We start from the raw sequence: 20,854 nt of genomic DNA, 5'->3' as shown, positions 1-20,854 counted from the left end.
GCAGTTTCCCTTTTGAAGGTGTGAGTAAGGCTGTGAGATAGTGATGAAGACAGCAGCAGACCACAGAATATCTGAAGTTAGAAGGGACCTGTAAGGATCATCGAGCCCAAATCTCATATATAAATTCGGCTTGTTGATACAACTAGGAGTTAAAAAGTGGCCAGATACCTTCTGGACAACTCAGTACCATCCTCACGTTTGTAATCTAAACCAGGAATGAGCCACTCGGACTGGCTCTTGAAACAAACCAGAGGAGCAGAGTGACGGTGTGACGGTTCCCTACCTGGCACAAGGTGGCGATGTGGTGGTGTCGATGTTATAGACGCGCTTGAAGTTGTATAGGCTGATCACATCATCGTTCAGGGTAGCCAGTTCAAGGCAGCCGATGAAGCCAGGTAAGTTTAAGCTAGGAGGGAGCTGTGCAGAGGGCGAGGAAAAATAAAAGGAGAAAGGTCACACTCTTTATTTAGATATCACAAAAGCATTTGTGCCTGAGGTCAGTTTTGTCTGTGCTCTTCATATTTGAAACAAGTGGGATGATGCTACCTTGGAATGATGTGGCCATTGTGCTGTAAATTAAAATAGAGCACATAAATGGTCTTGCAGTGAGAACAATAGGTCAGGTAAGGCAACTGCAAACAAAAACTTTTTGTAGTTTTACAGGGAGAACACTTGGGGAAAAGGGTTAAGATTTGACTAATCACAGGTCTTGCTCAATGTATTTGAATTTCTCAGTAGATATTTCATGTCTAATGTATAGGCACCATTCACTGCCAGAAAAATAATTTAATACCATGATGAAAGAGAGAGAAATGGGATCTTTAAGCCCAGAAGACTTGGATTCAAAGTCTGTACTAGTGGCTAATTCTCAATAGGTATTATTTTGAATAGTTAGCAGGATATAGAAACTCCTTTTAACAAAGGTCACTGCAAATGGAATTTAAATAGCCACATTGATGAGTGGAAAAATACAAAAGAATAAAGCTGGCAGAGCTTGTGAATCATTCTTTTAATATTAAGATACTTTGCCCTATACACCTCTGAAGTACACGAGACATGATATTAATAACACCTCTTGTACTTCAGAGTCTGATCACGGCCAGTAATTTTTTTTCAGCTTCTCATTATTTCCATTGTGCTTTCCATATAATAATAATAATGGTACAACAGCAATGCAGAACATGTATAGCTATAAGAGAAAATGAGATCCTATCTGCACCACAGATATATTTGGTAAATGTCCTGGGTTCAGCAGTAGCAGTCATTTTTCTCCTTAGTAGCTGGTGCAGTGCTGTGGTTTCGACTTTCAGCCTGGGAACAGCGCTGATAACACCGATGTTTTTAATTGTTGTTAAGTAATGTTTATTCTGACCAAGGACTTTCTTGGTCTCATGCTCTGCCAGGGAGGAGGGGAAGGCAGGAGAAAGCAGAGACAGGACACCTGACCCTGACTAGCCAAAGAGGTATTCCATACCACAGCATGTCATGTCCACTATATAAACTGGGGGGAGTTACCCGGAAGGGTTAGATCACTGCTTGGGTCAGGTTGTGTATTGGTCAGCAGGTGGTGAGTGGTTGTAATTCTCTTCCCTTGTTATTTCCCTTATCGTTATTATTATTGGTGGTAGCAGCAGTGGTTTGTGTTATACCTTAGTTACTGGACTGTTCTTATCTCAACACGTGGGAGTTACATTCTTTCGATTCTCCTCCCCATCCCTCTGGGAGTGAGGGGAGGAAGAAGGGGGGGAGTGAGCAAGTGGCTGCGTGGTTCTGAGTTGCCGGCTGGGCTTAAACCATGATGTTAAATTATCATGTTTCCTTTTTTTTTTTATTTTGTTTCTTCTGTTAAATTATGTTAAGTAAGAAACTTGTAATGGGTAAGTGGTACATTTCATACTTACAATGTATGTAACAGGGAAGCAAAGGCAAAAGCTTTCAGCATATAAGACTGTATGTTAATAAATGAAAATGTGAGGTGTCCATTCTTAAGGGAGAGGAGACCTATATGCTTATGAAACAATTCCATGAATCCTTTTCTTCCCATTCCTCTTCCAATTTTCCTTCACTTTTTAGTATTCTCCTTTCCTCTGCCCTGCTCTGGAGCACACCTGGAGGATCCATTTGTCAGATTACTTCTTTTGTGTGTGTGTGCAACTCTTGTTCAGTCCTCAGTCCTTTTCTCAGGCAATTTACACCCAGGGCCCAGTAATCTAAAATTCAGACCATGGCATATGTCTGGTAGTCACAGTAATGCAAAAGCTGAAGAATATGTACGTGTATTGAGTTAATCTTTGTTTTAATGTTGTTAGGAGGGCTGCTTGTGGAACAGTAGTTGGATGTTTTTAGCACCTACTAGTTAGCTTAGAGAATTTAATATTTAAAGTCTTTTAAAGTATGTTTTCATTCAGCCATGCAGTTTTCATAGCCAGGGTTGTTCATAACAATTTCTAAATCCAAAAAGAGAACCTGGTACTTTCACAGGAGCATATAAGTGAGGTGCTAATTCATGCTGACTATTAGGAACTAGAATGAAGCAATTGTCTTCATATTTTTTGCATATGCAAGTCTTCATGCTGTTGGAAGGCTGGATTTAAGCCAATGATAATTTGCATTCAAACAAATCACTACACTGCTAGTTTACCACTGTCCTAATATTAAAAATATATTACTTTTAGTTTTTGTGACAGTTGTAAAAGAGAAGTTGTAAGCACTGAGGACTCATTAGCATTGAAAAAGCTTGGTAGCCTGCAGATTTTGTTAAGCTGGACTAATAGCCCTTAATTTAGGCATACCACTTAACAGCTAGCAAGCTTTTTTCTTATTACATTTCAGAAAACTTGAATGACAGCTAAAAGGGATCAGATCATATATGTATGATCGTGATCTATGATCATAGAGAAAATAGTAGTTTTCACAGAGGCTAGAAGATGGAGTTCTAAGATGATAAGTGACTAAATAAGGACATTTTATTTATTAACCATTTCTGTGTATCTAGCCCAGCAAGATAAGTTTGCATTACTTAATTTTGAATACAGAGTGTTTATCTGACCAACCTTGAAGTCTGGAGGCACTCCACCAACATAGAAAACAGCATTTTCAGGTTCCAAATTAAGGAGAGAGCCAGGACCAAGAGCCTCTCCCTTTTTGATGAATTTTTCTTCAGCAGTGCTGCTAAGACTGGGCACAGTTAAAAACATTTTGCCATGTCTTCCAATCCTGTAGAATGAAATTGCAAGGGAAGAGTTTCGTGTTGGTTAGACTTAAAACAGAACAAGCAAGCCTCTAACTCCAGGAAGGGTTTGTATTTCCTTACTAGAAGACTGGTACTCTGGGGGAAAGGGAAGGGAGAAACCAGAGACACTTTCTTGTCCCCCCCCCCCGTAGTCCCTTGTGTCCTGGATCTCTAAAAGCAAATAGAATTTCCATTTACTTCAGGAGGAGTAGAACCAGGCACTGAAGACTCCTGATGTGCTGTTCTGATCCAGCCTTTTCTGTTTTATTTTTTTTCCTATTAACTGTTTGATTTTGGGGAATCACTTTACCTCTCAATTTTGATGATGCTGAAGTAAGAAGGCCAGGTGCTGACTGGCTTGGCATCCAGAGGTATCTCCACGTCTTCGTCTCCCAGATTATAAATGTACACAAGGTTGTCATTTTTAATTGCAAGACCAATGTAAGTTTTTGCCTATAACACCAATGGAGAAGGATGTCAACTTTGAAAGAGATGTAATACAGAACATTAGTAAAGATTGGCCTTTAGTAGACTAAATGACATCTTTAAATATAACTAATAAACAAAAGCGTCATTCTCTAAATGTTTTCTATCACCAGATAAAACTGTACAGAAAATGTCTCTGATGTTTTACTTTATACCTATTTTGGCTGAGGTAAATACAAGATCATGAGACCATAAATTGGTCATGTTAAATGGGAAGCTGTTCATCAGTATTTAGTGTGCAGTGTCATATGCAGGAAATAAGAAGAAACATTTGTCTAAAGCCTAGGTATTATGCTGCAATTAAATATTCTGCCAAGAGGGGTTTAACTTGGTTTATATTACCCTTCCTTGGTAACAGCTTGCCAGGATTATACCTGACTTGTGAAGTGTCATTTTTTTTGTTTCTTTTAGGAACCACAATTTAAAGAACAATTATTTCACAATGCTTACAGGTGATGAGAATATACACCTTTTCTAAGTGTTTCGAAGTAGTGATGTACAGAGTTTAGAACAGCAATACAAGCCACAGCCACAGAAACCTGCTTATCTGTGACCTCAGAGGTTTGGAATTGACACTGTCAGCAGCATACACCTGATTAATGCCTGCCCCATGGAAGCCAGGTGGGTGACATTAACTGCTTTAGCACTGGCAGCAGAGATAGCAAGTGTGGCTCACAGCAGCGACAATCACAGCAGCACTCTATACGGGCAGTCTAATTTGCTTCTTGGAGAGAACCCTTCGTTGTTTGGGGTGAGAAGTTTCAAGGACTGGTTTCAGGAACCCCTGCTCTTTGCTTGTTACGTAATCAATGACAGACATATAGCAGACACCTCTTATTTGGAAACACAGAGAAAAAGTGAGAAGGAAAAAACAAAGGCAAATGAATTTAAAACCTATTTTAATTTACTTTTTCATGTATAAAAATTGGCTGAGTTATTCTCTTACGTTTTTATTTCCAAGGTACAAAATAAATCTGTCTGGAGACGCTGCCAGTTCTGGGTTGTCTTTCTGAAACTTGATGTACAAGCTCATGGAAGTGAAAGATTTCAGCTCCTCCACATTGATCTTTGGATTAACTTCAACAGCTGATTGGCCTCCAAACATCATAGAAACTTGGACCTGCAGTTACAAGGGTGCTAAGTGAGACACATTATTGCTGTCTGGGAACATTACTTAAGGTAAACGTGCAAGAATACTTATCCAGCAGCCTTGCTTACAGCAAGAGCGGAATTGGCACCTTTATATTGGCCGTGCAAAGTTGTGTGTTTATAACAATCACTTCTGGAAGACACAGTAAAGAACATGAAGGGAATTAATTTTAAAATTAATTAAAGCTCCTAATTAACTGTGCCTAACCATATTCATAAAGTAAATTAAATTTCAGTAGGATATAGATGTGTGTCTACTTGAATCAGGGCTACATCATTATGTATGGCACATAATGAAATTCTTACATAGCTATAAAACTTCTACCCATAATTTATTTCTTTGCTTTGGGAGTAGTATGACCAATTTTCTGTTCACAAGTAATCCTGTTATATTACTTGCATTACAGTGATATATATGAGTTGCTAATAAAATTTTAAAACATGTTAATTTTAGTTCAGAATGCCTTCAACATAACTGAAATGTTTTCAAGTTTAAGCACAATACGCTTGAATGACAAAATACATTTAAAGAACAGTAAAGCACTGCACACATACTGATTTTTCCTTTTTTGAAGTAATGTGTGTAGACAGCATATTCTAGCATTGTGAGCATACAATAATGCACTGAATTTTTTATTTCTTTGAATAAATTCAAATATAATGTTTTAATTTTTGACCTTGGTGTTCTTGCTGCAGAAAAATCACGCATAATTTATGTATGATAATGGAAGTGTTTTTCTCTATTAAATATGTGTAAGCCAAAGATTCACTTACCCTGCAGAAAATCAATTCAAAAGAAAAAAAGAGAAATACTGTAATCTCAGAAAAGTTTGCATTAAATTGCCATAATTACTACTGCTTGTAACTAATGCTGCTGGCTGAGTAATGAGCTATTAGTTTTAGATTTAAATGGTTTTGTTATTGGGGCCATCTTTAAAGCTGTGCCAATTACTTAATGAAAGTTTCTACTGCAGTAGCAGTAGTCTATCATGAATACTAGGATAATGTTAATTGCTTGCAAATAGCAACTGTAAAGATTTTAATGACTTCCATGGTACTTTGTTTATCCAGTCATTGAGAGGTGACAATGTCAAGGTTTGAGCTTCTAACATAGTGCAAGAAAATGAGAAAGTGGAGCTCCTAGTAAGATGCATTTCTATCAGCACTAGTAACCAAAAGTCCCATCCAAGTTTTACCTTGCTTGCTACGCTCCTGGTCTGAGCAATTAACTCTCTGATTCGCTGAATGCTGGAAGAAATATTGTTTGCTGGTGCCTTCTGTTCTACTCTGCGCAGTTTGTCCAGGAGTTCAGGGAACACTTCCGTAAGTTTCTTCACTGCAGTTAGAAAATAAATGACAACTTGTTTTTTTTTTAATTCTCTGTAACATTGGTTTTACACCAGGAAAATTACTCTTTAGCCTGTTAGGTTAACTCACCTGCTTCCTTTTACTCCAAGAACAAGTCCTAACTGTAGTGTGTGAGGCAGTGATTTCAGAAAGGGCAGTGATTTATCAGAATGTGGTATTGCAAAAGGTTTTGGAAAGAATTTTGCACAAAGGAGACTGCTTTTTCATGGGACTCCTAGGTACTACTGTGGTGTTGTACCTCTCCAATACTTTCTTCAAGGTGCTTGCAAATGTTAATAATTTTAACCTTTTAATCTTCCTTCAAGGCAAATAAATGCGAAACCTGATTTTACAGATATGCCAACTGGAGTGAAGGATTATTTGTTCAGTATCTCACTGGTTATCTGTGTCTGACCTGGGAAGTGTATGTAGCATCTATGTTTCATGAGATTTTCAAATTCAGTTTAGGGGAGATGTATAGGTTGTTTCCCTTGGCTCTCAGCTCTTCTCTCCTAAAGGTTATCACCCAGACAGCAGCAGTAGCTGCAAAGGTGATCTGTGTGTGATCTCACTCTGCTAACAGAAACACAACTGCTTTCAGACTGTGGTAACAGGCCTGTACCGTACAGTGGTAGAAAGCCTTAGCTTATGATGCATGTGTAGTTAAACTGTGCTTACTACCTGCTCCAGCCCTTATGAGTGGCAGCTTCTTCAGCTTTCATACCTACAGCTGCCAGGGGTCATGAATCAGAGTCCTGGACCTTCACTTTCATTGCTGTCTTCTGGTACATGTGCTAGTAGGATTGTTACCAAAGGGAAATGCAGGTGCTTCATTGTGTTCAACGGGAGAGAAGTCCTTTCCCAGAAAGATAAGCAGACAGAAAAATTACCAAGAAAGAAACATAACTACCTCTAATTATAATCTGATTTCATCACATCAGATTCCAATGACATGCTGCCCTTTGAAGGATGTTTACACATCGCATAATTTTTCATCTTAATTAGATGTAGGTACAATTAGCTGAGTATAATGAAATGTGATTTTAGCCACAAGCTACATGCATATAAGAAAGATCCAGTATTCATAGTTAATTTTTAATGACATGGATTCACTATAAAGGTTAAGACTGATTTGTAGGGTTTGCAGTTATATTTTAGGGCTTTCAACTTGCATCCACTTGCTCTTGTGTTCTTCATATTTTTACTCTTGTCTAAGAAGATAGCAGAAAGACAGGTAGAAGAGCTAATCCTCAGATGTACTGAGACTGTATAAAAGGGAAGAGTAACCTCCATTCAATTTTCTGTACTTTTAGTTCTGTTGAATAAAGACTGAAGCGGCTCTTGGCTTCATTCAAAGCAACCCGGACTATGAGAAGATTCCACAGAGTCCTACAAGTTTTACTTCTCTTTGGATAGAGTGTAAAGGTATATTTGCCACATCCTGCCCTCTCTCTGCCTGGCTCTTGTTGCTTGTGTTTTCCTTTCCAAGACCAGTGTAGGAGTAAGCCGTATAGAGTTTTAATCTCTCCAGTTATTCCCATTAAGTCCTGAAAGACCTTATGTACCAGGGCTCAGTAGTCAGATATTCTCTATAAAGCTTACTGTACTTTAAAATGCCATTATTTTAGCAAAACCCCAAAGAACTACAATGAGTTCTGGGTAACACATTAATTCCGGAATGCATTAAAATTCATACTTAAAAAATAACAAGTGTAATAGTAACTTTGCCTTTTGAAATGAATGTTCTGTTGTATTGAAAGAAAGCCCACATTATTCTTAAAGTAAAAAATTGCAAGCTCAGCAAGTGATTTAGCAAATTTCAGCCACCTTTATTTTTTTTAATAATCAGCAACTGAACTGGAATTGTGTCTGATGTGATACCTTGAAAAACTGTTTTTTCATCTGCTTGGAATTTGAGCTATTAAACCTGAAATACAGCTGTAACATGAAAACATAAAACTAACATCTATTACTACTAATACTATTATAAAATCTCACCATAAATCTCTTCCTCTTGTCCTTTAAAATGGCATTCTTCAACACAGAAGAATGTTGATTTTTTGTTTTAGTTTTTGGGATGAAGGTAAGAGTGAAAAAGAAAACTAGTCTTAACCAGTGATAAAATACAAAAAGAATACAAGGGAAACTGTCAAGGAAGAAATACCTTGACCATAAACTGCCAGCCACTTTCTCCTTGTTTTTCTTCCTAAATTGTCCTTCATCCTTCTTCCTGAAGCTCACCATGGTGATACAGGGGTATTCTCAGACAAGCTGCACAGTCAAAGCATGCTCTCACCCTTCCAAAACTCAAGTGCAAGCTTTATTCAAAGGCAATCCAGACATGCCATCTTAGAGGCTGCACTTGCCATGGTTAATATTATTGGCATGATGATCAGGTGTTCTAGTATTTCAGGCACCTGCCTGAACATTTCTTGTGACTTTATTTTGGACTTCAATGGACATTCCTTCTGTCAGACCAACCTCTCCTGGCAACATACACGGCTGATCTGAGAGCACTCCACCATGCCCTGGCATGTCTACATGTCTTCCTTGGCTGCAAATCACAGTCACAGGTGCATGTGATTTGTGTACTACCTCCTTTGTAGTACTGATCCATCTTCTCAGCTATTTCCACCTGAACTTTCTAGCAGAAAATATCGTGCCTTAAAATGAAATATGCCATGGAAAAGCTGCCTACACAAATGTAGCAGGGCACACATTGCTGTAGCTTGCACATTAGCATCTCTCAAACAGTTAGTCTGTGGTCAGCAGGGCCCTCCAGGCGCTGTGACATGGTCACAATACTACCTGCAAACCCACTGTCACAGAGAAAACATTTTTGCCAGGCATGTCAGATATTTGCTGAGCAGTTCTGTACAACTCGTGGTGTGTGTACCATGTATGCCTTTTTGAGAACATAACCAACTAGGACAGCTGGGCCATGTTAGGTCTATCCACTCTTATGGAGCCTCTCAAATGCTACTGGAAATATTTCTTTCAGTATAACAGCTAGTATGAGCAGACTTTTTGAATTACAAATGTCTTGACATTTTGAGCATGAAAAGCCAAATGCAGTTTGTGTTGTTGCTCTGTCTGCTGAACTGGCACTGGTAAATGTTAAATGTAAGTCAGGTGTAAAGGTCCATAAAAACAAAAACCTTCATGTCTAAGCTATAGCAGACTGTTTCTCTTAGAAGTTTTTCTTCATACCATTCCCTCCCTGGATGCCAACTGAATCCACATTTACATTATCAAAAATGGGAGTTGGAGCTCATAGCCCACAGCTTAAACTGCCCTGTGCTGATGGAAAACATTTAATAGCAATGAAATACAATTACCATTATGCTAACTACACCCTTATGGAGCTCTGTCCAGTGTCTAGCAGTGAGTTTACCCATTCCCAGAGGGGGTGGCTCAGTGTTTCCTTCAGATAAAAAACTCAGAGAAATGTGAGTTGCCTCCAGTTCTGAACCCAGAGTTGGGATACTGAATAGTACTGATTTTTTCTTGCAGGGAGAAACACCTTTATACAAGTTCTAGGGAGCACTCATTTAATAATCAAAAATATTAGTGTGAGGGTCTTATCTGTTGCTAAATTCTGGAAATAGCATGACTGTTGAGTTCCCCCAGTCTAGAGGGAAGAGTGAAGGTTTGAGGCATTAATAACCCTATGTTGGGTTTGGTACCCCTAACACCATTTGCAGTAAAACGACTGTCAAATTGCAAAGCTCCTGACAGAAGGAGAAGGGATTTGGGGCAGTAGATGTGAGATTCAGACTTTCAGGAGATAGAGTCAGTGGAGTTATGGACCTTCTCTGGGGCACTTTCAGGAGGCAAGACACTGATGAACAGTGCTGTAGGTGATGGTATGTATCATCAAATGTATATAGGAAATTTCTTGTTCTGGATTTCTGGCTTCCTTAGCCATGAATAACTTGGGATTAGTGAGCCTCATGAGCAGAGTCAGGAATACATCAAGCAATAAATAGTGGTGATTGCCAGCAATTTTTGATTCTGAATATTTTCACTTGTATATCTGGATTTCTTGATTAATTGTTCTTTTCCTTCTTTCACCAGTCACTTCATTTCAGCCTCACTCTCCCTGCCTCTTTTTCCACTCTTTCCTATAATCTTCATTCCAGTTTTGTAGCCTGCCTCAGTTTTTCTTTTGTCTTTTGATTTACCTTAAATTTTTCATAACTAACCTTCCAAATTCTACTCTACTCTTCCTCCTCCCCCCGATAATAGAAGTGGAATTAATGTGATGTTTACAAGCTTTTCCAGCAATCACCCTGCTTAAATATTTTATTTCCTCCCTAATCCTCTTTGTCCCCTTTGTTTAGACTACAAGCTCATCAAGTCAGGGAGCATTTCTGCTCCATATTTGTACTACTGAGGACAAAAGGGCCCTGTTTTCAAATACCTCCTAGTGTTAAAAAAATAACTAAACTGCCGATTATAATAGCAAGAATTATTTAAACAAGCTGCCTACCATTCAGTGTGACCTTGGTACCTTGATAAAAATGTTTTAACAGCTAATAAGACTTCAGCCTTTAAAGTGTTTAAGCTGTTTTCAGAAATGTCCAAGCATCCAACAGTTTTAAAAGTCTCTACTTTTAAGTTAACTACTAATTTTTGAAATGCTTTCATGGAGGTAAAATGCCAGAAGATTATGTGCTATGAATGTGCAATATAGACGATTCATACAACATGATGTTGTGATGATTCCCTGACCTTTTAATGCTAAGGAATGGCAAAATTCAGGTCACTGTACCTGCATCCCCAGCTGAATGCACAGCACTGTCGTATGCTGCTGAATTGTGCTGGAAGTCTTGCAGGTTTTGAGACCACAACCTCACATTCTCATCCATGGGTGTCGTAGCTTGTGTTACTGTCATGGTGGCACTTACGGCCTCTGCAGTCTTTAGTTTAGCTTGCTCCAAACGTTCTCTGGCCTCCTCTGCAAAATAAATAGGGGATGAGAAGAAATGAACTCTTTCAAAGATTCAAGCGAGCTATAACAGTACTTAGAAAGTGGTGTGGCTAAGGGGATTTTATCTTCTGCAGAATGGGGACCCAAACTTGCTTGGTTGGTTTTCTCTTTATTTCCACAGGGAATATCAAAACTTCCTGTGGCTGGTCTACAATCCTACTAATTATTAAAATCTAAAAACCTCTCTTTTTCATTCTAGATTGTTAGAAATTTTCAGTGTCCTTGGATTTTGATAGGTGTTATGTAGGCAAAGAAATTTGAACAGAGATGAAAAAATACACTGTTTTTCATCAAGTTTTTAAAAGAAAATGCATGCATTGGTTGAATATTTTTCATGACAGTTATTTTTGAGGAGGGAAATCCAAGATACTGCAGTGTTTGGGGTTTTTTTGGTCATACATGACATTTTGGGGGTTTTGTTTTTCTTTTTTTTTGAGTTGCCAACCACTGTATAGCAAAACCTATAGCATTTTGCATATGATAATATATAAAGGAGTAACCCCAGCCATTTTTAGTCAAAGTTAATGAGGAAATCTCGACCATGTCAACTTTGAACACCTTCAGATATACTTGCTCGATTCTCTGTGATGTCTCTTTTCTGAAAAACTAAGGTGAGGTTTTGTCAATCAAGACTAGCAGTAATTACTTCCCAAATACTCTACTTGCTAGGTGTGATGTGCACATGAATTAGATTTTGGCTACCAGGACAGTAAACCCACAGACTTGTAGATTCTCCAAGCTCTCAAAAGATCAAGAGTAACACAGGAGAGGATAATTTTAGTAAGAAGAACCAAAAAGAATGTTGATAATTTCAGCTGGCAAGACATAAAGGTTCATTATGATTGTGTTAAAGATGGATGTTTGCTATCTATGTCTTGTAGTTTCAAATTCCTTTAGGGCTCCCTGGGACTGAAATGCTAATACAACTTCATAGGTTATATGCAAAGATAAAATATGCTCTTAAATGTATGAGATAAAGCATCATCAAGATGAAGTTCCTCTTACAACCTGGCTCAGCTGATTTCATTTTTGTGATGGCTCTCATCAGGTGGCTTCGCAGAGCATTCATTCTAGCAAAAGTGCCATTAACATGCCGGCTGGTGTCTGCAATGGTTAAATCATTACCTGTGGGGAGAAAATTCGAGGTATAGTTGAGTGGAATCAAAGTGGCATTTTAAAATGTAAATTTTATCCTGTAGAGGTTTGTTATTAAGCATTTAATACATCATAGGCAGTATACTATGGTCTCTTTTCATACTGGCATACTAGCACACTTCACATAATAGAAAGGAAAAAGAAGCTTTGCAGCTCCTTGTGGATAATGCTTGTGGCAAGCATTATTTGCTTGCCACAGGGTGTCTTTGAAAAGAATCTGGAAACCTGTATCTCAGTCAGTACTGTTTCTGTTTGCTTTACCAGAACTGCTGAGAATACTCCAACAAGTATACAGTAAAAGTTTTAAGGAACTCAAAAGGTCCTGAAGAATTGAAGAGGTAATTTCTGTAATTTTAGGGCTTGCTTTCATTTTCTGTGAAAAAAGGCCAACATGTTTTAACATTTATTATTATACTTCACTGGTGAAATCCAGCTTTCTGAAGACTTAAGCTGTTGTGAATTGATTTCAGCTGACCTACTTGATTGGGTATATTTGCCTGTGGACAATTGTTTGCAGGATCACATATTTAAACAGTGATTTGGATCTGAAGTGGGCCTTCTGTTTACTTCTGTGAATGAAATAAACTTCCAGTATCTGGCAGGATGACAACATGTGAACTACTCAAACTGTGCCTGTGGCCATTTCAAGTACTTTGTGTGGTAACTTTTCTCAATACACTATTCTGTTACAGCACTAGTTCTGCCTTAGTGATATGCTTTTGAAATTCCTTCTGGCATGCATGTTTATAAACTGACTGGGAAAGTAGAAAGGATGTATATTTACTGTCATCTGCTGTTCGATGTAGCTCCATGGCTCGGTTGAGAAGTTCTTCACTTTTATCTTTATGGTAAATAATCTGAGTATCAATTCCAACTGCAGCCTGCAAGTATGTTCCAAAAAAGAAAGTCGGAGTAATCATAGACTCACAGAATGATTTGGGTTGGAAAGATCTTCTAGTTCCAACCCCCCTGCTATGGGCAGGGACACCTTCCTCTAGACCAGGTTGCTTCAAGTCCCATCCAGCCTGGCCTTGTACACTTCCAGAGATAGGGCAGCCACAATTTCTCTGGGCAATCTGTTCCAGTGCCTCACCACCCTCACAGTGAATAACTTCTTCCTAAAATCTATCTATACTTAGGGACAGAAGTTGCGTCTTTTCAAATACCAGGGGACTTTAGGCTTGCAGAAAAATTCAGGAAATAGTAGATGAAGAAAAATGTGCAGTGAGATGGTCAATGCTGACATTTAAGCTTTTTTTTTTTTTTTTTTTTTCCTCCTATACTTCAGTGTCTGAAGTCCCAAAAGCTTTGCAAAGTAAAAACTGACATTATGAAAATTACTTACATCGTTGACCCGGTTTGTTGTGTTTAGTGCCAGCAATGCAGCTTTATTAGCTTCTTCAATATAACCAACAATGTTTTCATACACATTTGAAGCATTTATTGCCCTTTGTACCAAACCATTTGTATCAACACCATACAAATTCCTGTTAAAGTGGAGGAAGAAATCAAACTGAATCAAAGTAGTTTCAAATTGATTAATTTTCTTAACATTCTGTGAATTCTGACTACATAATCTTGTACATAGATATACTTGGCCTAAATAGTATTCTCTTCACTGTGTATGACCGTTTATGTCAATCTGAAGCAGGTGAAAACTATGTGGATAGAAGGTACTTCCCAGTGGCTTAACTCTGGGAATTTTTCTCTCATCATCTGCGTGAGCAGCACAAAATGACTAACTGAGCTTTTATCTTTTTCAAAATCTTGATTAGATATTCCATGAATTAAGAGAAAAACAGATCTATCAGTTGTCCTGTAGGGATAACTCATGGCCATGAATGGAAGGACTTGTGTGCCAGTAGTCAGGGAAGGTGTGTGAGTGGGCTGTTTATATTTTCCAAAGGTGGGTGGGAAAAGAGGGGAGGATTAGATGAAGAACTTGCAAAAAAGTTACATTTAAAATCACAAGATAGCTTTGCTGTCATGGTAGAGCTTGATTTGCATACGAGGTGATAACTGGTCTTCAGGGGAGATTGCAAACGTGGTTCAGGACTCAACCTTCAGCTTTTAGTAACTTTGAATAAATACTATTTTTTAGTATTTTTATGATAAACAGATTTCAGAATATAAGTCAAATATAGACTCCATATTCATATGCATTTACACAGGTGTGTGTTCACTTCAAAGTGTTAGCACATTGAGTGATTATTAAGTTTTCAGATTCAGTGTTATTGCGAGAATTTCCTGCTATTTTCCCCTAAGATAAAAGAAACTCTACCAACAGCCTAACAAGCTTATAAAACAAACCCATAAACCCAAAATGACTTGAAGACAGGCTAAATGTTTCAAGGGATTAAAGTTTCACTGCTGGACAATCTTCTCAACAAATAAAAGAGTCAGCACATTTCCATCTTTATATTTCATAATTATTTCTGTTTGCTTTCTGTTAAATTCCTCATGTGTTGGACTTAGTAGTAATTTTTGAATTATTTTGGTAAGGGATGAAGGCTGGCCATATGGGGTATTTTATTTCAAGAGATTCTGCTGCCCCCATTTAGCTGATCTCAAACTGAACATACTGTTTGTTTTTTAGCCTGTCTGTAGTTTTTGTGGCGTTATAGAACAGAGTTTCAGATGTCAGCTTTATACAATTGTATAAAAGAAAACCATCTGTTATTTTTTTCTCTATTTTAATCTATCTAGGGCATACTAATATTAAGAAGCAACTGATACTTAAGTAATATACTTGAAGACTAACTTTATCTTCCAAAAGCATACGTCCATGATGTTGCTTAAGGTAGATTTTGGTGAAATATTTTATTTAAGTATTCATTTGTAGCAGTGATTTTTCCATGGGTAATCCCAATTGCAAATAAAGTCGTATTTCAAACTGTCTAGATGTGACTTTTTAGAAAATGGGGGAGGGAATGGGGAGTGTAAGTTGATATATTTAGTATCTTCCAGCAAAATAGGAAGACTCACAGTAAGTTTTTGGTGTTACAGTGGGCCAGTTACACAGGGACACAACCTGTTAAGTATCACAACTACTCCAGTTCTTGAATAAAAATTATCCCAGATCTCAGTTTGTGGCCCATAATGCTGAACGGTTTTTAATGTGAGTGAACTGACATGTGAAACATCTGCAAATGCCATTTAATCTGGCTGTATTATTTTATTTACCAGTAATCTACCTTTCCTATTCTCTTGCTATGGGAAGAGAAGAACATGCCAGATTAGCAAAAGGAGAATGTCATGCAAGATACATGTTTATTCTTTGAAAAGATAAATAGATTTTGCTTAGCTCAACTTCAGCTGTTCCCTCTGGACCATGACAAGTCCTTCCATATGTGACTTAACAGTGATTTGTTTAGTGTCTATTTGCAGACAGAATACTTAATGTCACTGTGTTTCTGCTTGTCTTTTAGTTCAGCTGTTCAATAAGTAGCATTTGTATGACAGAGTCTGCTGAAGTTAAATTTTACCTGTCCAGCTCATCAGCAAGTCTTCTTAGGTTGTGTGCATGTTGCATAGCCTTTTCTACTAAATCATCATCAAACAGAGACAGATTGGCTATTTTTTCTTGCAGTTCCTTTTTCGCTCCATCTATTTCTGCGTAGAACCCTGACACATTCTGAACAAAATATGGAAGGAAGTAAAGAAGATGAAAATTGTAAAAAATAAAGTCTGTATTTTGATTGTTATATTTAATTTTACCCTTTATATTATTTTAATGTTGTTTTCTCTTGCATTTTTAAAATGTAACATGGGTTAGTCTAATTTGTAAATCAGCCCACCTTAATACTTCCTATGTGTATGTACAGGCAAGGAGAAGTAGTATCCCTTTGCCTTAGCCATACTTCTTCCTCATATGAAATACTTGTGGGGAAGAACAAATGGGCCTGCATTCACCTTCTCTCCAATACACAAGTCTGCTGATATGTTACAGGGTTATAAATGTGGCCTCAAAATACATGAAAAAGGATGGAATGGAGGAAGAGAGAAGGGATGAATGAAAGAAGCCCAAAAATGCTTATTTCTGATGAGGATAGAAGATTTACAATGTTCACATACTACTTCCTTCCCTGCAGTGTGAATGTCCCCTATATGTAAGCTTATTCACGGGAGTGGAGGACCCGAAATGATAAACTACAGAAATTTGTTTTGCACAAAACACAATTTTCTGTTTTTGTGCAAAAAACAGGAGAGAGAAAAAAAAAATCATACTGCTTGATGGCCAGGGATGGTTATAAAGCAAGCTGTCTTCTTTCTATTTTCTTAAATCATTCTTCCAAAGAAAAAGTAAGAATTTTTTTATTTGCTTATGTGTTAAAAAAGAAAATTGGGCACCTACGACCAAAGTAAATATGGAGAATTTTCATTTGCCTTAAACTATCTCAAAATTTTAACACGAAACATGAAAAAAGAAAGCATCTTTGCTAAATCTTTCAGTTAGCAAAATCCCAGGTTTATTTTCTTCTTTTTTTTTTTTTTTCCTAGAAAGTGCAAACCCCTAAAATTTCTAAAAATATCTTACAACACCTTGTCTCATTCAGAACACTGGATATTAGCATAGAGTTCCAGAGGAGGATTTCTATGAGACAATCTGTTTATATATGTTTTACACTCTGACACTGGCTTGTTTTAACAGTGATATCTGGGATCTTTAGCCTTCTCCTATGCTCACTTGCAGTGTGAGAAAAGGAATTTAGCATATAGTGCAGTCTTTTACCAGAGCATCTTCTGGCAGCTGCTGGTAATGAAATGATTGAGAACTGTACAGCAAAATCTTTCATTCAGCTTTGCCTCCAGTCAGGCATCCTTATAATACAATTATTTTTCCAAGGCAGTAAAGTATAATTACAGAGCTTTTCATCTATAAAGAGTTATACTTTTCTGAGGGAATATTCATCAGTATTTCATTGAAGCAGTGTGAAAAAGATGTCTTTATTTAGTGGTCTACACACACAACTTAGAAGTTAAAAAATCAAGACATATCATTTAAACAAGTCACTAAGCACCTACCTTTATTATCTCACTTAATTCAGAGTTGACCTTTTGTGGTCCTGCCAAAATACTTGTGGCACTTAGCAGAATGCTGTTCACTTCATCAGTTTGGTCTTTTACTTTCTTGTGTTGTTTCTACAGAAAATGAAACAAGATGAAATCACATCCAATACTGTCTCTATTGCTAAGACAGTGTTATCATTTTTATTAAATTTATTGAAGTTAAGTCAAAAGACAAGGTAAAGAACTAAATAGATTTTAGACAAATTTGAAGTCCAAGTTTTTCCCAGACATCTCTAATAGCTGCATAAGGTGACTCTTTGCATTTTCTTGTCTTTGTGACAGATATGTTGGATATTTTAAAAATTAATTTCATTTTATATTACAGCATGAACAGTTATTGGAATGAAGCATTATTCTCTGCACTGCCAGGAGAGACAAATTAAATGTGGATTTTTTCATAGTGGTCCGGAGACTAGTTTTTGATCTGGAAATTTTTTAAAATCTACAGCCCAAAGATCTCTTTTCCTTGTCAATAGTAAAGCTGATGTGAACAATGGCTTGTACAGCATCTGCCTTCATTGTGAGTAATAATGAAGATCCAACTGGTTAAAAACAGTGAACAATGCAACTACACACTTCAGGCTTTGCTTTATAAATGTGAGACAAGCTGCAGCTTGGCACTGTAATTATGAAACAATGGAACAACAGAAGAGGCTTTGTACATAAAGATCCCAAGCTGCTTGTAGAAGAATTCACGAGTACAGCATGCCTGATTTTTCTGTTGAATTATTAGACCTTCCACATCAGCGTGAACTTCTAGCACTGCAAATTTCAAGAGCTCAAAACTCAGCCACTGATGCTGTGAAACCCAGAGGTCATCCTGAATTTGCAAGATTGTTCTCCAAATCACAGAACTGCACCCTAAACTCCTCTCCTTCAGTATCAAAACAATTTCAGCCATTGAAGTGAAAGCAGTTCTCTTTGTCATTTTGTTCCTTGCTGAAAAAATAAATGACAAGTTTTAGGTGGGACATTCTGGTGGGACAGAGTAAGAGTCACAAAATTTCTGGGAAGGGAAAAAAAAATAGTCGTTGTATTGCTGATGGATTGGGTACTTTTCTGGGATAAGAGACCTGAAAATTCAATTTTCTCATCATCCAGATGGGATTTAAACCTAATACCACCACTTACAGGCAAACATGCCCCACTTCAGTGTTGTGGGGGACAGGTCTCCTTTGAGCTCTCCTCTGGAGTGATTACTTTGTCATAATACTGAAAATATTAAATTGAACAGAGCATAAGGGAAAGCTGCTATAGCCTTATAGCTAGGCTGTTTATCCAACAAGTAGGAAACCTAGTTTCAAGCTATCTGTTGCAGAGCAGTTAAAGTGTGGGTTTGATGGTTTTGTGCTTGAAGATGCAAGGACAATTGTCTGCTTTTCCTGAAAAAGTGGGAATGCATTCTATTTAAAGAGAACTAGAGAGAAAGTTTGGATAAGACAATATGAATGCACTGATCCCAGGGCATGAATGCAGTGCAGAGTCTTTTGAAATAATTTTTTGAATGGAATATAATTGCTTTTGTGAGCAGGAAATTCTTCCACGTTGTCAGTACATAATTGGTGAAACCCACCACAATATTTATAGCAGCCATGATACATGGAATTTTAAGCTTCTTGGGTTTTGTTGAAATACACCTTCTAGTTTAGGCATTAGTATCCATTTCTCCCCTGGCCTGCAGAGACATGCCGTACCAAAACTTGTCATTTATTTTCACGTCACGAATAAATAATAACTCCTTGTACCTCCACAACTTGTTTTGTAGAACTGGAGAGTCAAATTCATCCCACTCAGTAGTCCAAAAAATTCCTTTTTGGTGTGGTGATTCCTGAATCTAAATTGTTTATAAGCTACTATTTTAAACACCAGCAGAGATGGAGTATTCCAGACAAGGGTTATGATAAATGCACTGCACAGTACCTCACGCCTTTGAAGACTGGCTGTGTTTTCTTTATTTATGTCATCCGTTTGTATAACATAGTCAACTGCCTGGTCTAATGCCTCCTGTAGGTCTGACAGCTTCACATCCTGTTCAGTGAGCTGCTCCAGCACATCAGATACTAGAGATCTGGTGTCGTTGTACCTCTCATGAAAATCTTCAACTTGCAGAAGCACTGTGAAAAAAATCAGAGGCCACTGATTAACCCAAAGCTTGGATTTGTGACATAACTCACCTATGCAACAATTTCTGTTGCTGTTACTGAGGGAACAGGAAAACACATTTGTTAAAAGCTTACTTGAGGGATCATATGCCTAGATTTTACTTTCCCACCCATTTTGAAAAGGAAAGATGCCTTCCATTTTAGTGCCTCATTTTAATCCTGTTAATTTCCCCTCTCAAGTAGCTATTCCTAAAAGAAACTAGATTTGGCTTTCCTTCCTCTTCATTTGTTTCTCATTTCACAGTGAGCCAGGCTGTTCTGGAGAAGACAGTCCTTACTGTACTGGGGCTCTGACTCAAGTTCACCAATCTGTGAGAATTAGGCTGCCACTCTTTCCCATACCAGCAGTTATTTTCTCTCTGCTGGAGTTTACTGTCCCTATGGCAGAGCTGGGAGGTGGGGAGGAAGACGTTCACACAAGCAATTCCAGCCCTGGCATGAACCTTCCTAAGCAGCTATTGCTGAAGTGCTTCAGTATGCAGGCACACACATTTTCTGCCCATGCTGCCATGGGGGCAGCAATTGCCAACAGAGACTTGGGGCAGGCATTTGGAAGCAGCAGCATCTTCAGCACACTAGTTGGTGCTTGCCTAGTGCCTGCTGGTCCTCCCCAGGGGCTCAACAGTACATCCAGTGCAGCCCAGCCCATGCCAGCTGCACATCAACGTGTGGGTGAATGGAAAACAGACTTAAAACTCACACTCCTCTGCTCCATGTTCTTCCTCATGTGCAAGTTGCTTCTGATTAGTGAAAGGCTTACGGCTTCTGATCTCCTTCAGCATCTCCTCAGCCACACTCAGCTTCTGGGCAGTTTCTTCAGGGCTCAGCTCTTGCTGAATTGCATAGTAGTTCGTCTTGCTGCTGATTTCTGTGGGAAAAACAAACAGACAGTCAATTCAGCATGACTACAGACAAGTAAAAATTGTGGAGTACTTTTGTGAATCCAGATTATGATGATGGCAAAATAAAGTTTTAATTATCTTCTAACTCTATAGTAGATAATTATGTTTAATCCAGTCTTAAAATTAAACCTGTAAATAAATCACTCTCCCTGGCATATGTGGGGGTCTTGTCAGAAGAGGAGATTAAACAGCCATGGGATGTGTGCATTACTTGGCTTATTCTGAGTTCTGCGGCATGTAGCAGGCCGGGGAATTCATCCAGGATTGTGGTTTCTAAGTGCTGCCACAAAAATGTTATGTTCATTAAGTAACAACAGCAGCAAGGGAGACTGAAATAACCTCTTTTTCCGTCTTAAAA

At 38.0% G+C, this 20,854-nt stretch overlaps 1 protein-coding gene across 1 annotated transcript in view; it reads right to left on the bottom strand.

Moving 5' to 3' along the window:
• Positions 1-20,854, bottom strand: part of LAMA4 (laminin subunit alpha 4) — a 102,005-nt gene that overhangs the window by 23,007 nt on the left and 58,144 nt on the right. The window contains exons 10-22 of the mRNA XM_080615472.1: positions 20,295-20,462; positions 19,353-19,546; positions 17,388-17,504; positions 15,848-15,996; positions 13,708-13,849; positions 13,147-13,243; positions 12,216-12,332; positions 10,989-11,174; positions 6,064-6,203; positions 4,665-4,838; positions 3,543-3,685; positions 3,054-3,216; positions 284-417 (exon numbers count right to left, since the gene is read on the bottom strand). Coding sequence (XP_080471598.1) covers positions 284-417; positions 3,054-3,216; positions 3,543-3,685; positions 4,665-4,838; positions 6,064-6,203; positions 10,989-11,174; positions 12,216-12,332; positions 13,147-13,243; positions 13,708-13,849; positions 15,848-15,996; positions 17,388-17,504; positions 19,353-19,546; positions 20,295-20,462 — 1,924 coding nt within the window. The remainder of the gene's footprint in view (positions 1-283; positions 418-3,053; positions 3,217-3,542; positions 3,686-4,664; positions 4,839-6,063; positions 6,204-10,988; positions 11,175-12,215; positions 12,333-13,146; positions 13,244-13,707; positions 13,850-15,847; positions 15,997-17,387; positions 17,505-19,352; positions 19,547-20,294; positions 20,463-20,854) is intronic.

This window comes from Psittacula echo (assembly GCF_963264785.1).
Source record: "Psittacula echo genome assembly, chromosome: 4".
NCBI lineage: Eukaryota > Metazoa > Chordata > Aves > Psittaciformes > Psittacidae > Psittacula > Psittacula echo.
This window is presented reverse-complemented; position numbering and strand designations above follow the sequence as displayed.